The 21,374-nt window shown below is 46.4% G+C and overlaps 1 protein-coding gene across 1 annotated transcript in view; it reads right to left on the reverse strand.

Moving 5' to 3' along the window:
- The window catches only part of GRIP2 (glutamate receptor interacting protein 2), a 215,470-nt gene that overhangs the window by 16,479 nt on the left and 177,617 nt on the right, over nt 1–21,374 (reverse strand). The window contains exons 8-17 of the mRNA XM_088528210.1: nt 21,209–21,356; nt 19,996–20,165; nt 16,081–16,206; nt 15,411–15,563; nt 14,662–14,848; nt 8,817–8,962; nt 8,260–8,340; nt 4,252–4,318; nt 3,300–3,445; nt 2,869–3,013 (exon numbers count right to left, since the gene is read on the reverse strand). Of these exons, the coding sequence (XP_088384336.1) occupies nt 2,869–3,013; nt 3,300–3,445; nt 4,252–4,318; nt 8,260–8,340; nt 8,817–8,962; nt 14,662–14,848; nt 15,411–15,563; nt 16,081–16,206; nt 19,996–20,165; nt 21,209–21,356 (1,369 nt within the window). The remainder of the gene's footprint in view (nt 1–2,868; nt 3,014–3,299; nt 3,446–4,251; nt 4,319–8,259; nt 8,341–8,816; nt 8,963–14,661; nt 14,849–15,410; nt 15,564–16,080; nt 16,207–19,995; nt 20,166–21,208; nt 21,357–21,374) is intronic.

Raw genomic sequence — 21,374 nt, forward strand, 5'->3', positions numbered from 1 at the left:
ATGAGAGATAAACCTAGAAACCCACAAACAAATCCAGTCCAATAGATTGCACGTGCAAGCTGTGAGCTGACGCAGATGCAAATCAGCTCATAATATGTTTAAAGTTCACCCCTGTGCAGCGAAATCACGGCGATTTTCTCAAGCAGGACCACAGCACTAGAAGAGGCCACAGCATTTTGTTGCACAGCTCTTTCCCAACGCTAATGTCTGCAGCATATATCCAGCCCCAGCAGCTCCTCAGGGACGGAGCACTGTGCTTGCTGGGCTGTGCTCACTGCAGTGATGCTGCAGCTCCCTAATGACACCAAGCGAGAGCAGTGATTCTCCCTTTCTGCAGCAGTGCTATGATGTTTAGCTAACAGGAACCTCTGCTGATTGAGTCAGGAAGAGCCACAAATCTGGACTGTCTTGTCTTTTTGTTCATGGCCTCTTGTTTCATGTTCATGGCAGCATGCATCTCTCCAAGGTTATATTTAGGCCCTTAGGAGAGAATAGTGGATTGCTGCTCCTGCAGGAATGGGATTTCATATCCTGTTGCAGGCAGAACAGCTAGTTATCTTTCCCCCAGACATGGGACTGTTTCAGGGAGGACCAAAGAAAGACTACAAGTGTGCCACTGTGAATCTAGCACAAGCAAATCAAACCAGGAAATGTGGCCAAAGAGCAGGCAGAGCTGTTCAGCCTCTTCCCGTTGAGATGTCAGGACAGCAGGTCACGATGGTCCCAAGCAGCCGCTAGATGTCTGTCTTGTACCACCCAAAGCCCACGGAAAAAGCCCTGAGGAAAACTTGCCCAGTTCAAACAAACTACAGATTAAACCAGAACTAGAGGATTTGTCTTAAAAGTTTCATCTACACAGCCGAAACATATTCTTAACTGCCAGCACACTAAGGGTGATGCTTTGCTCGCTGCACTGGTTTAACATTTAAAGAGCTCTCTCATGGCAATGAAGGCAGTCACTGATCTTTCACGGGAACCCATCTCCTCCACCCTCAACAGCAGCCTGACGTGTCCCTGTGACACAACTGCTGTGCAGAACCTGTGAAAGTCCCTCAGCAGGGGGAAATACAAAAGTGATTCACGAGAAAGGTCACATCTAAGCAAGATCCTTCTTCAAGGGGGAAAAGGAAAATCAAAATCCAGGCCCACCAACGGAGGTCTCCCCCTTGACCTCCCAGATATTTCACACATCAGTGATAGCCCCAAATCACTCTTCAAGAGCAATTAAACCGTGATCAAACCTATCACTTCATCCCTATCCTGAGCATATATGTTTAGGGAAGAAAGAAAACAAGTGCCATGGCCCATGCTAAAGCCACCCCCTAGGCACCTCAGGAGGAGTGACAGGGTGACTAGCTCTGCGGCTTGACAGTAACCCCAGCATCCTGAGCTGCCTCTGGAGCTTTCTATAGGATCAGACACGTACAGGAAGAGAAATGCTCAAGGTCAAGATAAAACCCAAGTGATCTGAATCTGGAGCCTTTTCAACTCCAACAATCTGTCACCCGCTGTGACAGACGTGTGACAGGTCCTGGAGGACACTCTGCCTTCCCCATTGCCGGGAGAGCAGCAGGAGCTGCAGCGCAGGCAGAGCAGCCCCATCAGCAGGCACCAGCACCCGGGCTGCCCCACTTTGCCACTGCCCAGACATGTGCTGTGCTACAGCAAAACCCAGGGACAAGCACGGATTAAAACTGCAGCCTCAGGAAGCCTGGACACCCCCGGAGCCTCTGGCATGGGGAAGGGTATGTGATGGCAGGAAAGGGACATCTCTTCACAAGATCAAGGGAAGCCACTGCTTACTGCTGCTCCCAGGAGAAAAACATATAAAATACCATTTCAGTGGAAAAACTAGGCAACCTTTCCTGCAAGCAGACTTCACCGCAGCTCTCCTTCCCCACGGGGAGCCAGGGTTACCTGGAGACCTCCCCACAACGCTCCGTCCCCAGCTGCTCCGCTGGCAGGCACCGTTTATTAGTTAGACTGCTAGGGTGAACGTGCTAAACAATCCCATTGCTCTTCTCAAAAGGCTTTTTATTTCTTGCTTAGAACCAGTTACTGATCAAAATTCAGCAGTGCTGCAGCACTTGCCTGCACTATGCTTCTGTAAGGAACAGGCATTGACATGCAGCTGAGTTCAAAGGAAGAACAGAAAACAGCATTGCAAAGGGCTCAGAGAGCAACGAGGGAACGAGACTGTCTTCTGATGCCTGACAGCATTCGGGCTTCCTGTCTTTAACCTCTCCCATGCTGGCCTGCAGATGCAGTGCAGAACTGCCACAGAAAAGTCTCAGATATTTTATGGACCTAGCTGTTATTTTACAGGAAAAAAATGAATCTACAGGGGTGGGCATTGATACAAAATCCCCAAAGAGAAGAACCACTACTGACTGAGTCCATCCCTCTTTCTTACTTCTCAGGATACAACAAAAAAAAGTAATGGAAATGTGTTGCAGTGAAGGTGCTCCCAGCCAAGGAGCCGAATGCAGAACTCTGCACTGATTTGTTGTACAGCTCAGCAGGAAGCTGGCCTAGAATCAGGAAGAATCAAAGGATCAGAACCTAAAATCAATCCTACCCAAGGCTTGGCATTTTATACCTACTTGCTCAGAGGTTTTTTGCTGCCATTCTGCCCATCAAGCATCAGACAGTAATTGAACTCTAAGAGAAGAGTGACTCAGGGCTGATGAAAACATCTATTTACAAGTCACAGCTATGGTATGGATAAATTAAGATGCAGCATATGACTACATTCCATCTTATACTGTGAGTAATGTCCTTTAAAGCCCATACACGTGTATCCATTCAGACACACGATCACACAGTCAACACATGCGTCAACAAATTCTTCTGCCCCCTCAGCCTTACCTTTCTGCCAGCCCACGCTTGGTCAACCCCGAAATGACGATAGGATCGAAAGGTTCCTCTGTCCCAGAGATGGTTATTCCTAAGGGGCCACCATAGCGCTTCAGCTCCACCGTGTAGATAATCGCACCGGTTGTCTCCTGCTCATCTGCAAGGGAAAAGAGGAATACTGAACCTTTTAAATTGATATATGAAATAGGTCACAGGAAAGACAGCATTTAGAAGTAAAAGCCTGCAGTCTTTGGTTGTGCTCTGACAGAACAGGATTTTAACCTTCCAGGCTCCATTTAAGGGCAGCATAACAAAAATAGACTACAATCAATTGGAAAGTGGTGACCAGACAGGCTGCAGCCCTTATCTTTGTTGGTTTGCACTACCTATTGGGAAATGTCATTAAAGTGGACAGGCACCAGTTTGCATCAGGATTGCTATACCAGAGTTATCTTCATCCTTCCTAATCTTCAATTTGACCAGGTCTTCACACTGCCTTAAAATCTGCACAGCATCCTCCATGGAGCAATTGTCGAGTCGGACGTTATCAATGGCTAACAGCTTGTCTCCCGGCTCCAATGTGCCAGTTCTGTGTGGAAAGGAGAAGAAAACTAAAAGTACATTTGTATTAGCCTTTCAGATCTTGTGATGCATTCAGCTCTGCAGGGGAGATGATGACATTAGCTTTTTACTCTCCTGGAGTAAACTCCTAATCTTTTCTGGGAAACCAGCACTAAGTCGGGGGCAATTATAACTTAAAGGAAGGATGTTTGCATAGAGCATGCATCGACTCAGAATGAGGCAGGAAAACTAGTTTACCATCCTTATCTATGTGGATACACAGCCTGGGTAAGGTGTATAGCTCTCAAGAAGGGCCCCTGACACGTATTCTTCCTTTTCTGCAAGCTCCTGCACGAGCAGCCCTCCACCAGCACTGGCCTGTCCTGAAAGCCTTGCTCAGGAGGCACTGGGGTCAGAGGTGCAGTTAGTAGCAGCTGAGTTATCTGCACTGCTGCCCACCAGTGCTCTCGCTCCGTGCACCCAGGCAGAAGCCGAGATGCAGCAAACTGCCTGATGGGCCACAGCACCTCAGGGAATATATAGGGGAAGCCATTCGTCACGCTCCTAAATGAAATATAGACCCCTCTGCTATAGGAGCAGCACCTCTGAAATGGTGACCCAGCCCCTTCTCCATTAGCTCAGCTTCGCTTACCTCAATACAGGCGTCTCTTATCCCAAACCCTACTGCAGTTTAAGACAAATCTCTAGGGTCAGCATTTCCTTAGCTACTGACAAAACCCAGACCCTGTCACTGCGGCTTAGGCTCCTTTCTATTCTTGTTACTGGGCTGGGTATTTTGCATTGGGTTTGGCAGACAGTAAATCCTGCACTCACCTATGTGCAACGCTGCCCTTCTTGATGTCAGAGATAATCAAAGGCTCCCCCGGCTTTCTGCTTGCTGCTGCAAAAGATACAGACAGATAAGAAACTCAGGATTGAGCATGTAACCTAGGAAGGAGACAGTTAATGGGGAAAAAGGAGCTAAGGAAAAAAAATGGGGTAGGAATTTATGTTCCTTTGGCAAAACAATGCTTCACAGTTGAAACGTGGCTTCCCTGGAAGCCACACCAGGGAGGGAAAAAACAAATCCCAGCAGAATTCTGTGGGTTACCATTTTCTTTGGTCTCCTCCTGAGCAAGGGGAAGCCACACTGAGACCAATAAGAAGAGACAATATTTCCTCATTCCAACACTGCTAAACAGCCTTCCCCTAATATCTCTAACTAGAGGCAGAGAGCGAGTCTATGGCAATTAATCAGCCATCCCACAGTATTGCTGCCTAGGGAATATCTGCTCTCAGTGCTGGGCCAACAAAAGCCTCTCCATGGGCTTGCAGTAAAGGTTCGAAAATTTTCCAGGTGAAAAATAACCCAAGACAAAATCCACAATGGCTTTTTCTTCTCGGTTCAGTTCCTCAGGCCACCGGCTCTTGCAACCACATAAATCACAGCATCGGGACCACTCTCTGGGCTCTTCAAGATGCACAGAGCAAAGTTGGCCTGCAGAAACCCATGCAGGTCTCCTCCCAGTGCTTGGGTTTGGCCTACGTCAACAAGGCAAATCACTTTTTGTGGAAGTAGGTCCTTTCTCACATGGACTCAGATTTTTGTCAGGCTTAGGAGCCCAGAAGATAGTTTAAATTTGCTCCAGTGACTAGGAGAAAGCTTCAGAAACCAAAGTGAAGCTGGGAAGCACGGGGTGGGGAGAAACTCCAAATGAAAACACCGTTTCACAGTGCTGACAGGGCAGCGATAAAAAGGCAAATTCATCAATACTGTTATTTACTTTTTATAAATTGCTTTCTGTCTCTCACCACCTCTGCTGGGATTCTGGCTCACTTGGCATTTACTCTATGATGGATGAGGAGGGCTGAAACACATGTCCATTTTGTGTTTTTAATAGAATGCATAATGACTCCTATTGGTAAGTTATTCCCCTCCAAGGAGCACCAGCCCATAACTCAATGCCTCAATGCTTCTACCAGATATAAATGCCCTCTGTTATTGATCAAGCTGAAGCAGCATTCTGCCAAAGTATAATTTAAAAAATTGTGATAATGTCATAAGAACACATTAACGAAAGCAAACATTTATATAAGTGGGAAAAAACAAACAAAATCAGAAACTCAATAATTTCAGGATAGCTAAGCAATGGGAAAAAGAATAAAAGAAAATATGAATCAATTAAAATAAAGCAGCAATGAAAATCAAATCCCTTCTACTCAACTTTTGCCTGTGTCATTTATTAGTTTTAGCAGCAGGTGCATAAATTATCAGTGCTTGCAGCAAGCAGGACATTTCACACCACTGTGGCCATATTTCCTTTCAAAAACTCCGGCTAGTAAAACCTGGATAGAATCTCTTACTTCTATAAAAGCACCTCAGTAAAGGGGGGTCAATCTCACTTGCAGCTGCTGGGGAGGGCAGGGGTAAAACAGGGCCCGCTGCAGCCTGGGCTTCGCTCTGCCCAGACGGAGGCAGCTCCCAAGGGAGCCCAGCACCCACAGGCTCCATCTGCCCCGCTCCCAGATCCACCTCCCTGCTGGGACAGTGATCCCACTGCTTAAATGATTTAATCAAAGTTATCTACGTACCCAAATTCTCATTTTATCACCTACAGGCAGTTATAATAGCTACTCCTTATCTGTAACACTCCACACTGAGGGCACAGGGATTGATTTTTTTTGATATATAAGGGTAATTCTACAAATATGCTATATAAACTATTCATACAGAGCCCAAACAAGTGCTTTAAGCAGGGGCAACTTACTGTAAGGCTGCTTGTTTTGATGTTAATGTTTGAGACTGGTGTAGTTATCTGCTTGGTCAGAGGCAGAGTGACAGCATGATGATATAATTCACTAGGGGTCACAAGGAAATAGCTTGTATGGACTAATATATGAAGACAGAATCAGGATTCAATTAGCATTTCATACTTGCTACCACATTTTCTGGATGGTTGGTCAATAAGCAGCCAACTCTCTAGTCTTTTGCTGCAGTTTTGGCCTTGATCCAGCACAGGACTGAAGTATATTTTAAGTTTATGTATATGTATTACTTAAATGATGTGCTGCAAACATGTTCAGCAACCAAAAAGATCTAATCTTTCATATTGTTAAAATATGGCTTTGCAGTTGATAATGGCTATCTAACTATTTTAAAACTGGTGGTCACTTTTCATTCACTTTTTATTCATCAGTGATTACAAAATATGTGTGTCAACAATTTTTTAAACAAAATTCACATGAAAATATATTCAAGACAAAAATACATCCTAAGTTTAAAGGCACTGCTGAAACAGACCCCATTTAAGTGAGATTCCAAAAATGAGACCTGGCACTCTTGCTGGTAACCTTCAGGCCCAGCCCCAAACAGAGACTAAGCTCTGAAGCTGAAATGGGGTGAAATCTTGGCCATGCTCAAGCCAGCAGGAGTTTGCTATCAAATCTGTCACCCTTTGGTCCTTATGGTTTTAATGCTAATGCTAGAAGCAGGAGACCAGGCTGGGGAGCCCATGGTGAGCTCTGCCTCAGCTGTTGCCCTATGCCCCTGCTTGCCTGCTACTCAAATGTTTTTACTGATACTCCACTGTGTTCAGAAAGTGCTTTGATACTTTCACAAACTGGAACTGCTACTAAGCCAAATGGTAAATATTGTGCTGTTATTTCTTAGGAGTACTCTTATAGAACAAACACGAGAAGCTGGGAAGAGAGGGAGAAGAAAAAACACCAGGTGCAAAGTCACCCCCCATCAACATCAGTATCATTCTTGAGAATCACCCTACTTGGACAAAATGCCCTGCACTTAGCTCATTGATTAATCCTGTAAAAAACAAGAGGTAACTGCAAATAGCTTATCTATTCTAATTAAACCCAGGTTTAAAGTGTCCTTGGTGACTCTATTCCCCAGACAAAGCTGAGGTCATGCTCTTAAAGGCTCAGACATAAGATCCCATCACTGCAGTTTCACAGGTCGCTTTGTTTCAGCTGAGATGCAGGAGCTGCCTTTGGGCATTGCAGATAATGCAACTTGGCTTATCCAGGAAGGAAAGAGGGATGAAAAGAAAAACTTCACAGATGTAAGGTGTAGCAAGACCCAACGCTGGACAGAACCATGCCTAGATGGTCTCCACAGAGTGTCCTCTCCAGAAAGGCCAAAAGGTCTTTCAATTGGAAAATATGCAGCAGAACAGAAACCAAGGTAATTAAAAGGGTGTGGTGTGAAAAAAAGACAGCACAGAAAGGAAAATGTTCATGTCTGATTTTCTATGTGCCCAACAACTCCTGGGAGGAAGGTCATCCCCCTCCATGGCTGCATTTAGTCAACACAATGACTTTATCATGTGGCAAACCCTGCCAGACAACCCTTTCTCCCTAAATTTCCCCCATCCCTCACAGGCCCATCTGCCTTTTTCTCCTTTTGGCAGTTTACCCTCTCCTGAGGGGAAGATTCCCATCTGGGTACCACGTCTCACTTGCTCTCCTCCCTTTGCCTCCTTCACCTGCATGGTCCCACCAGAGCCAGGCAATTCCTTTCTAACAGAACATAACTGTGAGCAAGGAATAAAAACAATATTAATAATACTATCTGTGGCACCTGCCAGCTGTTAATTTGCCCTTTGGAGATGCGTGCTCCTCTCCTATTCTCCCAGTGCCTGATTTTCTCTTCAGTCATGAAGGAAGGAACCAACCACCTAATTTTAGTTGGAATAAATCACCAGCATTGTGAGTGCTACTGGGAAGCCACACATCACATCATCTTTTCTCTCTGCTAGGCCCTCTGATGAGCTAGGATAGATACCAGTAGCTGCTGTAACCAATAGCTAAAGTTTGAGCAATACTTACAGCTGATTGTGATTCCAAGCTCCACACCTCTTTTCTTGGGCAATTTAACATGGAAAGTACCACTGCTGGGTATGACAGACTCTGCAAAACCAAAAATAGACAAAAAGAAAGTTTTCAGTTACATAGATAGCTTCTATGGAACCAAGAAAAAACACCCATAAACCTAATTTTTTACAAAGCTGTGCTTTAGCATCAGCCAGTAGTTTTAGCTCCATCCTTTTTTCAAGGCCATAAATTAATACAAATATTATTTACATTAATGAAATGTATTTGAAGAGCAGGTGGCTTCTTCACCTATGCAAAAGGCTTACTTCACACATATGGTGACAGATAATAAGGGATTCATGAAAGCACTAAATGAAGCAATCTCTATCTCAGAGCACATCAGAAAACAAGAAGAAATGGAAAGAGTCTTCTCACAGGGTCTTCTCATCTTTCCCCCAAGATCTATCAAAGACCTCATGTACTCATGTGCACATACAGCTTCTTGTGGGTGAATAAAAACGCTCAGATTGTCCAGCTGGTGAAGAGGAGTGGCAAATCTTTTGATAACTTACCTGCAACATCAAATTCAATTTCAAGCACCACTTTGTTAGTGAGTGCAGCATCACGCAGGAGCTGGTTGGCTTCCTCCATGGTGCCTTCTTCAGTTGCGATGCCATTGATAGCAAGGACTCTGTCTCCTACTTGCAGTAGCCCACATCTGCAATTCACATTGGAAAAAGAGGGAAAGGGGATGAGGAGGAAAGAGGAAAGGAGGAGAGAAACAACCCCACAACCAACCATGAGTTACTTTTGCCAGGCAAATTGTTACAAGACACACAGAGTGGTGACAAATCCTGACGAAAGTGGCCCCAAAGAGATGACAACGCATTCTGCAACGCCTGGTCCCAGCACAAAGCACCTGTGGAAGACCACAGACTGCAAAGCCATACGGTTGGCTTCAAGTTCTGACACACTGGGCACGTAATAATCATTTTTTGTCATACTTCATGCAACTTCCAAGAAAATAAAACAAACGCTCCTTCTCCTAAAAGTTAACACCACGGCCATGAAATGAAAGTGATAAATGCAAGGGCACATGCCTTGCGACTGTATCTAATGGTACACAGCTCTTTTTGCACGTCTGAGCCTGCTGGAAGCCAAATAATGGCACTGAAAATTGCACAGAGTCCTCTGCTTAATACATGGCTAATACTGAAGCTGCAATCCAATGAACTCACTGAAATGTCTCAGCAAATTGGATAATCATTTATCCCTTGTAATTGCATTTCTGGAAGCCAAATGTACATTGATACTGCTTAACTGCCTTGAAAGGCCAATATTATTCTGATGTGATAGTCTGCCAGTATAACTGCAACCAGCACTTTGGGCTTTTTGGTTTAGACCCTTGCTCTCCAAGAGCACAAATCAGCATTTTTTTCACTTTGGAAGAAAAACAGAGTGCAAGGCAATGTTGCAGATGTGCAGTATAGTTTGTGTCTTGAGATTCCTCTGTACTTATAAGAGCTTTTCACTGACCGCTTCTCTCTTTAAAGCAAACAACCTACTATAAAACTAGCAAGACGATCCTCCACGTTACTTTCCACACTAATCTGAGCTGTCTCACAACACTCCAAAACAAGAGTGCAGTATTGCCCTTGACTGGTCATGGGGCCGTGGTTACTCAACCTTCACTCATCAGTTGTTGGCGATGGAAAATCTTTTTAGATTTTCCACTCACTATCTGTCTAAAAGGCCATTCATTCAAACACAGCTTACAGATGGTTGCTCATCCACCATTAATGCAAGCTAAAGACTGCTCTCCAAAATAGGCTCAGGGATAAGGGAAGAAGCTTAAGATCCACCTCTCCTTTTGAGGTTGTTTTACTACAAGGCCTCCCCGAGAAGGCACTGAGCCTTCTCCAAAGAATCTTTATTTTGCTTCTGCTTAATGATCGAGCACTTCCTTTGCCTGCCCTCTTTCAGATGCCAGCTTCCACTGACATTTCATGGAAGTTTTATTTTTAATTTTTTTTTCAGTAATCATTCCAATCACTCTTCATCATTCACACAGGATTCAACTGTAGAGAAAAGATGGTACCATGGCTTCTGGTCACATAAAGATAACATCAAAGGCAATGGCTAGTGGGTATATTATTCACCTCCGAACAATGGGATATAAATGAAAGGCCAGGTTATCAAGAGGAAACACACAACAAAATTCAAGAAAAATGAACAAGCACAACAGCTGTAGGCCATCTAAAGCTGAGATATGAGCCAGTTTGGAGATTGCCTACCTATTTTACTTGTGGGGAGGAATATACTTGTGACATATTTACATTGCTGAGCTCATGACCGAGTTCATGTTTAGCCATGGAAAAGTGCTGCCTATTTCATGAGTTGTGAATTCAGAACTGTTTGTTCAAGGAGACTTGGGTTAGGACAGACACATTTATACTCCATAGAGTATAACTGAATTTGCTCTTGTGAATAAATGCTGCCAATGACATGGAGTTTAATTACAGGCCTTTTCTGGACTTGCAGATATACAGTCACATATATACGTTAGGAAATTTCAGCTTATAGGCATGAAGACCATGAGACGTATGGCAGAGACATCTCCTGCAGCACTAGATCTCCTTTGCTCCAGCCACGACACCCCTTTCAGAGAGGAGGGACTAACGTCTGCAGGCCACAGGCATCACTTTATCATTTCAAGGTCACACAAGGACTCGACTTGTTTTGACACCACTGTTGTGGCCTCAGGGGCTGGGAGAACACAGGTTACTTTTATAAAGCATCAGAACAAACCACCGCCACTTTCCCCACCAGGGCTGCTTTCTTGCAGAACAATTGCTTGTATTCCTTCATGAGGGTAGATTTTCCAGGATATTTTACAGTTAATAGCTCTGTTAGGTTGAAAGTATTTTATTTCTTTATATATTAGCCTCATTTGATCATGGCTGCTTACACTCTGGTCTTGCACATTTTTAAGTTTGCAGAGTGAAGCCACAACCACCTGGCTCCCTCAGTGATGTGTCTTGTTAACTCTTCAGAATAATATCATGGAAATAATTTTCGTAACATCATGTGCCCTTGTGTTGGGAGCAGTACGCTGACAGCCAGGGTTCTTGGAGTCCTTTCTTCAGCTTTGCTGTGGGAACCTACACAAACCTTTCAGATGACTTCACCAAAGAGACATGTCTTTTAGACATGCAGTCTAACTCCTGAGCTCATAAAGCACTCAGATTGCTGGAGGACCCCTGAGATTACTGGAGAAGAAGCTCTTTAAAATCGGAAAGAACAAGAACACAAGCACCTCCTGGGCTGAAAGTCAGCCCCAGGGATGTGTTGGAGATCAGGACTGGAAGGTCTATCCTGTGCTTCAGAGATTGGCATTTTGTCGTGACATATTCCTTGGTCTCAAAGACGGCAGTGAAGCAGCCAAAGTGTCTTGCCAGACATGCAGAGGTGCAAGATCAAGCTCTGGAAGACTTGAAGGTACTGAAGATCTTGCTTAGGTGTCATTAAACATCGGCCTGGTCACTCCAGCTGTGGGGCAGCAGCCACATCACTGGCTTCAGAAACTGATGCACGAGCAGGCCCCTGAGTTAGTGAGTGCAGGCCATGTGTGTGCACATCTGTGTGCGTGCACATCTGCATCTGTGCCTCTGTGCGGAGGTCACATCCTGAAAAGCTCAGAGCTTTTGCTGGCAGCTTTACCCAGCTGCCTAACATTCCACTTGCAAATTCTTCATACCAAAAAGCCAGAAACACAATGATCAAGCAACTCTGAGCAGAGGAAAAAAACATGTAATGCAGTAGACAGCATTGATTTTGGATACCTGGACAGGAAAGCAAGATGCACCACCACTTCTGTCATTGACAGCGTGGCAGGACAGACACAAAATTATGGAAAAGCTGTATGTGTTGCAAGTCACCTAAGAGAGGACTTCAGGCATCTTGCCCCATCCTCACTGCTGATAACAGGGGCTGAATCACCAGCTCATTTTGAGCCCAAAGGCCTCATCTTGCACTGAGCAAACAAAGCGCAAACAAAGCACAAACAAAGACTTGGATTATTAGTCACCCAAGAGACAGCTTCTGCAGGGCAAGACAGAGGGACAAAGCAATTGTGCACCATAACCTGTGCAACTGCAAATTTAGGTTCTCTTGCATAAGTGTGTGAGCACGCAGGACGGGCACAGGCTGGTGAGCTCAGCCTCTCTGTCCCCACAACTCATCCATTTTTGTAAAACGCAACAACTCTGGCTCAAGAGATACTGCAGCCCAGTCCCAGCTGAGCGCCTCGCCTTGCAAATGGGAGAAAAATGACTCTGATGTCTTGAGTTGAAGTCACAGCAAAACCTGCCAAGAATAGGGAATAAGGTACCTAGCAAGGACAGAGCAAATGAGCTCTGCATGACAGCGAGAAACAAAAGTGAAGTGAAAACTTAAAACTGTCTTTTCCACCTCACTGCAAACCTACCACATTTGTCACTTCAAGCCTGGGAGGAAAGCGTGTTTTAGCACCAGCTTTCCTGCCAGGCAGAGGAGCCCAGTCTAAGAGAGGGAGAAATACACTGCAGAGATTTTAATCCCCAAATCAAATCCATGCTGCAAATGTTCCCCACCACCAGAAAGCAGAATAAAGCAGACAGGAGAGTGTGAATCCTGCTGGGTGGGCAGCTGAGGGGATGCACAGTGTGAGAGACATGTTAGCGCCAAGCAAGACCGCACCGAAGGGCTTTGCTTCTGCTCCAGGCTTGGCAAGAGGATAAAGAAAAGCCAGGCGGATTTCCGCACGCCTCCCCTCTCCCCTGGCACGGCAGGCTTTGTCACTGCCTGATCTCTAAAAGGGCTTTGGTGCTTTGCAATGTGAGCCAAATTCACCCTGGTAATAGGGGATTAAAAAAATAAAATGAAAGCAAAACCCACCATTTTCACTTTTCAATCTTGTTTGGAAACAAACAAAAAATGGCATAAAAGCTCTTCAAAATCCCTCTCGACCTGCAACACACAGGTACTGTGCACTCCCTCTGTCCTGGGCCTGTCCTCCCGCCTGCCCTCGCAGACCCCCGTGCCTCTCACTTGTCCTTCCCGCCAGGACCTCTCCTGCCCTTAGGTGCTACCATGCACACAGACCCTACAGCAAGGACTGGCATTTTCCTATGCAAGTTTTCATATGAAAACGCCATTCCTGATTCCCCAGCGGGTTTGGTCCATGCTTTATTTTCCCGATCTGGATCGAGGATCCAAAGCATGAGCAGGCTGACAAGGCCTGCGCAGATGTCTCCTTCCAAGGAAGGTGGGAACAGGAGTCTAGCACCTCAGACACCCCGACGTAGGACACATCACAGACAGGAAGGGAAACCTGCCAATGCAGCTGGCTTTGGAGCTACTGCGGCTCTTCCAGCAGGAGTCCTTACTCCTCACTATTTCATCTGCCTAAAGAAATCAGCTTCTTTCTACCCAACGAGAGCTAAAGCCACATTGGGATCTGCTCTGTTCAGTACTAACCCCCTGGCAGAGGCATTTGCACCGTGGTGGCACAGAGGTACCCAGGCAGATGCCAAATGCAGCCAGCAAAGGTGCAGGAAGCGGTTCAGCCACAGCGGGAGCTGCAGAGGGCAGGGAGGCTCTTGCTCCCAGGCCCCAAAGCAGCTTTGCAGCTGGCTGAGATAACGCCGTGCTACATCGTCCTGACCCCACGACAGCCAGGAGCTCCCAGACACGAGAAACTTGGCCAACAGTTAAAGGGCCTTTTAAACAGAGAAGAAGGCGAGAGGCACAGAGAGCTGAGAGGAATGTTCTCGGCTTGCAAGCCCAGAGGCATCGCGGACGGGCTGCAGGGAGGGTCAGGGCAGACAGCTACAGACATCAGCACTGCTCCCCTGCTTGCTCTTTGCACAGGGCTTGTGGAGCTGAAAGCAGGAGCTGCTTAAATGCAACATCGCCCCGCTTTGAACCACCAGTGTCTTCTTCACGGGTTTGAGACTGGCTTTCAGGCCTGCACATGCAGCTGGGCTCTGCTGCAGTGAAACTGGGCAGGAAACACTTTCCTGGGCCCTCATGTTTAGGTTTTTCCCCATTCTACATCCAGACAAAAGCTTTATCTTTCAAAGAAAAGAAAAAAAAAAAGGGAATGTCTCTCTCACGCACACAGACACACGCTCCCTTCCTCCTCCTCCCAGAACAGCCATAGCCTGGTGCCAAGACGTTCACCTGGGGTACGAGGGAGGCCGTGGTCAGCCGACGAGTGCAGAAATGGCAGTGACAGTAAACCATGCCCAGTGAAGAATGGGAGATATTACAAGGATGATAGTAAATATCTAAATGAGCCTCTGAGGAGAGAAAACAAACCAAACCATGAAATGTTCATCAGCAGCACCATCAGCATCCAAGGGCAAGGTCTCTAACCTCTCTGCCGGGCTGTCGGGCTCAATAAAACGGACGAGGGGTGGGGAAGACAGGGTTTCGGTAGCAAAGATGCCTCCCTGGAGCTGAAGTCCAAAGCCATTCAAAGGGTCTCCCCTGAGAACCACCTCTGTCGTTTCCGTGTGGACAATCTGCCCGCCAGGACCCACCGTGCTAGAGGCCAGCGACACTGAAAGGAGGAGAGAGGCAGAAGGTCAGGGTCACCATGGACCTCATGGGGTGGCTGCAGGCACCCCTGGAGATGGCCAAAGCTCCTTGGAGGGGTCACCAGCAGGAGACAAGGTGGCAGCGCCAGCACTTGCTGTGCAGGAGGAGAGGGCAGTAGGGATGGACTCACAGGGCTCAGGAAGAACGAGGCCCACACATGCAGAGAGGAGGGATGGAGAAGACTGACACTGCTACAGAGCAAAGGCCAAGGCAGAAAGGCAGGAAAAAAAAAAGAAAAAAAAATAAAGGGAGAGAAGCTAAACCTGTTGCATCTTCCTTCATGTTGGAAGTGCATGTGTAGGAAAGAGACTGCACGGGCATCAAAGCACTGAGTCAACACACAGGTCTGGTCACAGACCCTGGGGGAGCTGCGGTGCAACAGTGAAAAAAGAAGAGCGAGGCACCGGTAGGGTTGGGATGAACAGTCCTCCCCACACCCTGGGCACCCAGGCAAGGACAAGCAGGACAGCGAGGCCAGCACTTGCACCCCTTCCAACCCGGCCCCAGCCCATCGCCCCTCTTACACGAACTCTTGTGCTCCTTCTTCTTCTGCCTCCTCCTCATCATGGTGGTGCGGGGGCTCATGGGGTGGGAGCTGCGAGGTAGCGTGTTGGAGTTTTGGCAGGGGAAGCCTTGCGCGTTCATGGTGGGGGACGAGAAGTTGGCAGCGACCAGAGCTGGAGAAACAGAGAACATGTTGCAGGACACACCTAGAAAAGCATGCCTGAGCCACAGGGAAACAGACCCCACAGCATTACTGAATTATTAGTATTGAATAATAATGTTATTATTGCGTATTGAATATTATTATTACTGGATAAATCAATTTGTCAGCAGGAGTCTTAGACAACTAGAATTGGAATGTGGCTTCCTGGGGGGAACAGAAAACACCTAAAACACATGAACTGACACCACAGCACTAATGAGGTTTAAATATGGTTGGGGATGGACATGGGTTGGCTCAGCACATGGCTCTAGCTGCCGTTACTAGCTGTGTGTGTGCTGAGCTGCATCGGCTGATTTTGTACAACTCAGCTCAGCATTGGACCTTTGGAAACCAACTCGGGTTATAGGATAAGAAACGAGGGCCACTTTCAGTACCGAGATGGTGCTACAGGTTGGGTTGCTAAGGGAATGGAGGGGCACGACAGAAGTGAGCACGCAGGGACGGGCGATGCCGTGCGCGGCGGTTACATTTGCAGTAATCCTGGCTGGCCGCCTGGTTCCAAGCGGGCGTCTTGCAGTGGCCGGGGTGGTGGGTGTGACAGTAGTTGACGCAGGGGTCCCAGCAATGGTGATGGTCGCTCTTCTGCACTTTGACTGAGGGCACCCAAGGGAACAGAAATCGCCGCAGCAGGCAGGAGAAAGGAGAGAAAGAAACAGTAAAAAGCACAAGCCAGGGGCTGGGGTCTACTGCTCATATCTTCCTCCTGCAGAAAAGACAGCCTCGTACTGGCTCAGGACAGGTCAGGATACAACCATGATACGTCAAGTACCAGCAACGAGAACACAGCCCCACGCAGCCTCACGACACTTGATGCAAGGGGGCACAAATCCTCCGCTCCCCCGTGACAAACTGCCTCCTGAGCTGACAGCGTCACCAAGGCATGCTGGCAGCACGCGGATGTCACCGGCGTTTGCAGTCTGTTATGCAGGGCACAGAAGTTCCCTCTAAGCACAGGTTTCCCGCACCGCTAGCGGGGAATCCTCCTTGTACTGCTTCCCACCTTGCTGCTTCTTTGCGCAAGGCTGAGAGCCTCCCAGACAGGCCAAGGCCAGTTTGGAGCACTCTTCTTGGCTCCAGTATTTGGCTGTTTTGTGGTTCCTGTGGCCAGGAATCCACTGCAGGGGGCATATATGGAAAGGAAGGAGTGGTGCAGGGCAGACTCCAGCTCACCAGAATAGAAGGGATTTTACCCACTGCTGTTTAAAGGCAATTACACAGGTTCACCTATCCTGGAAGGGAAGCCAGTGCTACAGCCAAAAGTAAATGGAAACAGGGCACCGATATAGCAGATTCCCTATTCAAGGCCACATAACTGCTTTAATCCACAGTCCAGCATGTGCTGGCAGAGATCTGTCTGCAGCATGACATCCTTCACCCAGAAATCCCTTGTCCCAGGGATCATGGTCTTCCAATATGAGCCCTTGATGCCACAAATCTCTGAAACACATTAGCAAACCCATCACCAGACGCAGACACCTTTTCCTGTTCTCCTCAAAACTCCTTTTGCTCCTCAGCAGCACAGGATTGATTCTGTTTTCTGTGCCCAGTGGCCTCTGGGTTCTCGCTCCCAAATCCCTGCACCATGCTGGCTGCATCTGTTTTCTTCCAAGAGAAATTACTAGCTAACGAGCAAGATGGCAATAATCTTTTTCAGCTAGGCATAAATGGCATCCCATGGCAGAACGTCACTATAGACACGTTCTAACCTGACAGCTCTTAATCTTGCCCCGACTGACAACCACGCTCCCCAGATAGGATCTCTTCAGGTCTGTGTTCCCCACGTGGGTGCAATTGCAGATGGTGACAGCAGCACCAGCTCCTTCTGAAGGTGCAGATCTTGGACTCCAACACTTTAACCTGTGGGGCCATCTGATCTACAGGTCACCTGCTAGTGACTTTAACAGTAAAAATCCAATTTGTGAACGTGCATCACAGACATCAAGTCATTGAGGTCAGCTTTTCTGACCAATACCAGCAATTATCTCTGTCCTTGTTAAACATTTAGTGAATTTAGCACTTAATCTATCAAGCTCTTCAAAAGTTCATTTCCAGCTCTGAGGCTTCTATCTTGTGAATTCAAAAGGAAATTCACATTCAGAGGGCTTTTAAAAACAAAAATTAAATCTATGCAGCTATGTCTAAACAAAAAGGAGAACGTTAACTCTACTTGGAAAAACTAAACACTTTGAACACTAGGGACAAAACTTATGGGCATATAAACAAGATCATTTAACTCATTTGTAATAATTAAAGCTATCTCATTTGCCTACAGATTATTAGCTCACATCTTACACAACAGATAAAAGGCCTATGAAACTCAGATGCTGTTGCACGAAGGAAAGAAAATGGATTTTGGACATTTCTCTGATAAAACCTACAGCAAACTTCCTGCCCATCATCCCTGCCTAAAGAGACCCATCCCTCCTGGGTACCATCCACCTCTCTGATCTTGCGAGCAGAACACAAGATTCCCCACAAGCTCTCCAAATGCCCCAGGAACCAAAGAGAAACAAACTCAGTTTGACAAATCCTGTGCTTTGACATCAGATCAAAAGGACCCAATTTTTTCCTGACAGCCAATAGTGCTGAGCAGCTGCAGCTTCAGATCTCTCTCCACGTCCTCAATAACTGGATGTTGATTACACTAGAAACCATACTAAATAAAAATAACAACATGACAACAAGCCACATGCTGGCACACCTCAGGTGGACTTATTAACACAAGTGGCAAACAGGAATTTGCCCACGTAGTCTCCTCTGCTCGGCTGCTCTCCAGGAGTTGGTGTCACAGGCTTCAGCCTCCTGCCAGCCATGAGCATCTGCTTTGCAAGGTCCATTTTCCCTTACTACTCATGTTTGCTTCCACCACCCTGTGAAAGCAGTCGGTGGAATTGTGTCTCCCAGATCCCAAGTGGGTTTAACTTTGATATTATCTGTTCCTCTTGTTTAAACAGTGCTGCTAAGAGCCTGCCCCTTTCTTCCTGTCCTCACCATCCTTCCTTGTGATCCTTCACTTGTTGTGATCCTTTAGTTGTCCTCACTGCAGCATCCTTCCTTGTGATCCTTCACTTGTTGAAGGGTTTAACTAAAAGTGGGAACAGTTGCTGTATCTTTTATATTTTAATGTTTTGCCATTACTCTTACAAGTTTGTGCTCTAAATTTCTGTCATAGTGGATTGGTCCGATAGATGGGAATAAGAAGCTCTGAACGCAGAGCTGTCCCTCTACAGAACTTCCTTCTCTGAAACTGCTGCTGAATGTTTATATTCTGAAAGGAGATTAGAACCAGGGCATTAATGGAAGAAGGAGAATAGTTCATTTTAACAGCCATTGAAAAAGGATTATAGCTTTCCATTTTATGCTGGGCACAAAGGTCAAGTCATTCTTCCCCTTTGTTAAACTGCTTTAATTCTGCACAAATTGGACTAGACATGTATGACATTTATTTCTAGACATGAAGATGTTGTTAGATTTTATGTTTTACTGCATCATGCTAAAGAAGACAACACAAATATTTTCTTCATGTTCCCAAACTGCCTTAGAAAAGAACAGTAACAGTTGTGCCTGGGGCTAGTAATAAACATTACTAAAATGTACGTTCCTGAGGGACATTCATCATCCACGTGATTGGAAATGGTAGTAAAAGAGGCTGGACTGAATGGCCAGTGTCTGAAACACATGAGCTGCAAGACCACCAACACACACTGTATCAACAGTGCAGGTAAGACCCACAATAAACCAAGCACCACTGAGATTACATCCTACCAAGTTTAGATGAGTGGCTAACTCTGTCTCTCACATGGCAGGAGACACTAAAGGCAGCCATAAAGATGTTCACCAGGGTAAATTCCTAACAAAGTCTAAAACTTACAGGGATTTTTTGGGCTTGGTTTTGTAGTAGCCACTTTTGTGGTCTACCACTGACTGGGCAGACACAGCTACCGTTCAAACGGGTTTGCCCAGGTGACAGACACTCATCCTACAGCACTGCTTCCTATGGGAGCCCAGTGTGACCCTGCCTAGCCACTGACATACCCTTTGTGGAGCTTTACCAAACACCAGAGAATGAAAGCTGAACTTGGAAATACATTTCCCAGCACCAAAGTTGTTTTTCTCCCTCTTTTCTTGGGTATTAAGAAAACGGCTTGCACAGCACTCAGCACTGCAAAACCCTGGGATTCCCAATGACAATTTTCCCATTCAAGCACAGATGTTACCTTTTTCCCTATTCATGTCCTTGAAGAATGCCATCTAATCACACATATTTCATCAAAATATCTTTTTTTCCCCCTCCACAGATGTCTCTCTTTGGGAGTCTCTTGCCAGCATTTAAAAGCAGCGAGTTTTGAGGGCAACCAGCAGTGTTGGCATTGGGGACACACCTGTTTCTGGAGGCTTCAAAGGCAGCCTGCTTTGGTGAACAGGTAATATCTCCAGCTTGACATTTTCTGAAGTGGCAGCTAAAAGCTGCGTTGCCTCTAATAAGGAGCAGTGCTCTGTGCTCGTGCCATCAATGGAGAGAATATGGTCACCAACATGCAACGCGCCACATCTGCAAAGGAAACAAGAGAGATAATTATGCACATGGCTGAAGTCCATGTCCTTATGGTTGGGAGCAGAAATGTACAAAATACAGCTGTTTTGTTTCATGCAAATTTATTTTTATGCATCTTCACATTCCAGTCTTTGACTTCCAATTTGAACCTTAGGTTTAAGTGTTGCAGAAATCATGAACCAGAATGGTCAGTCTTTGAGTTAGTGCTGCTGGCGGCTGGGGAAAGACGTTTAAGTTTCTGTTGATGCTTAAGTGCTCAGCCAGGCAGGACGGGCGGGCGCATGCCCAGACTGGCTCTCTGAGCTCTGTAGGAATAAGGAATAGGAGGAAAGGTTGGCCAGGGATGAAAGCAATAATGCTGATTGCTTGATGGATAAAAGGATTTTCTGAGGCCAACCATTAGAGGTTAACAAGGAATACTTGGTGAGATATAAACAGCACCTGGGAAGGTGGTGGTAAAGGTAGAGAGGTGAGGATATAAGGATCATGTGAGAAGGCTGCTAGGAGGAGGGACAGAAACCCTGGATGGAGAAGAGGTTGTGGGACCTCTTGGTTGTTGCCTGCTCCTCTCTCTGTTTTCCCACAGAGCTCCAATGAAGAATAGCCAAATTTTAAAAAGAAGTCCTAAGAGCCAGCAGTTCAGTGGAGCAACAAGACTAATCACAGCTAGGATTGCAAAGAGGTCAATCTTCCTGCATCCCAATGTAAAGGGTGACTAGCTGCCTTGCACAGCAGGAAAAGGTTCCAGGGACAAATTTCTAGAACAGACCTTTGCCATCCCAATGCTGCAGGGCAGACAGGTCAGGATTTTTTTTTTTTTAATGGAGCTCAGCTTTCACATGCACTGAATTACATTTACTCCTGGTGAGGAGTGTCCTCTGGCACTACAGCAGATATTTTTAGCACCTTTGGTTTACCCCAAACATGGACGGGGCCATCTCAAAGGGTGGGAGGGAGGAATGGCGTATAACAAGCGAGGGTAGAAAAAAAGCAGCACAGAAGGGAAAAGCAGAACAGGTCCAGCCTGTTGAGCTCTGTACCTGTCCACCACGCTGGCCGGTTTGATCTTGTCAATGACAATGACCTGCTTGTTGCGGTGCGTGGTTGTCGTCAGCGAGATTCCCAGCGTCGAGCCCGGGGTCTTGGCTATCTCCACTAGCAGAGGACCTGAAGCATTTGCTACAGTATCTGCAAAGCAAGAGAGCA

Source organism: Tinamus guttatus, unplaced genomic scaffold (genome assembly GCF_059628265.1).
Source record: "Tinamus guttatus ecotype Peru unplaced genomic scaffold, ASM5962826v1 Tinamus_guttatus_pri_ptg000307l, whole genome shotgun sequence".
NCBI lineage: Eukaryota > Metazoa > Chordata > Aves > Tinamiformes > Tinamidae > Tinamus > Tinamus guttatus.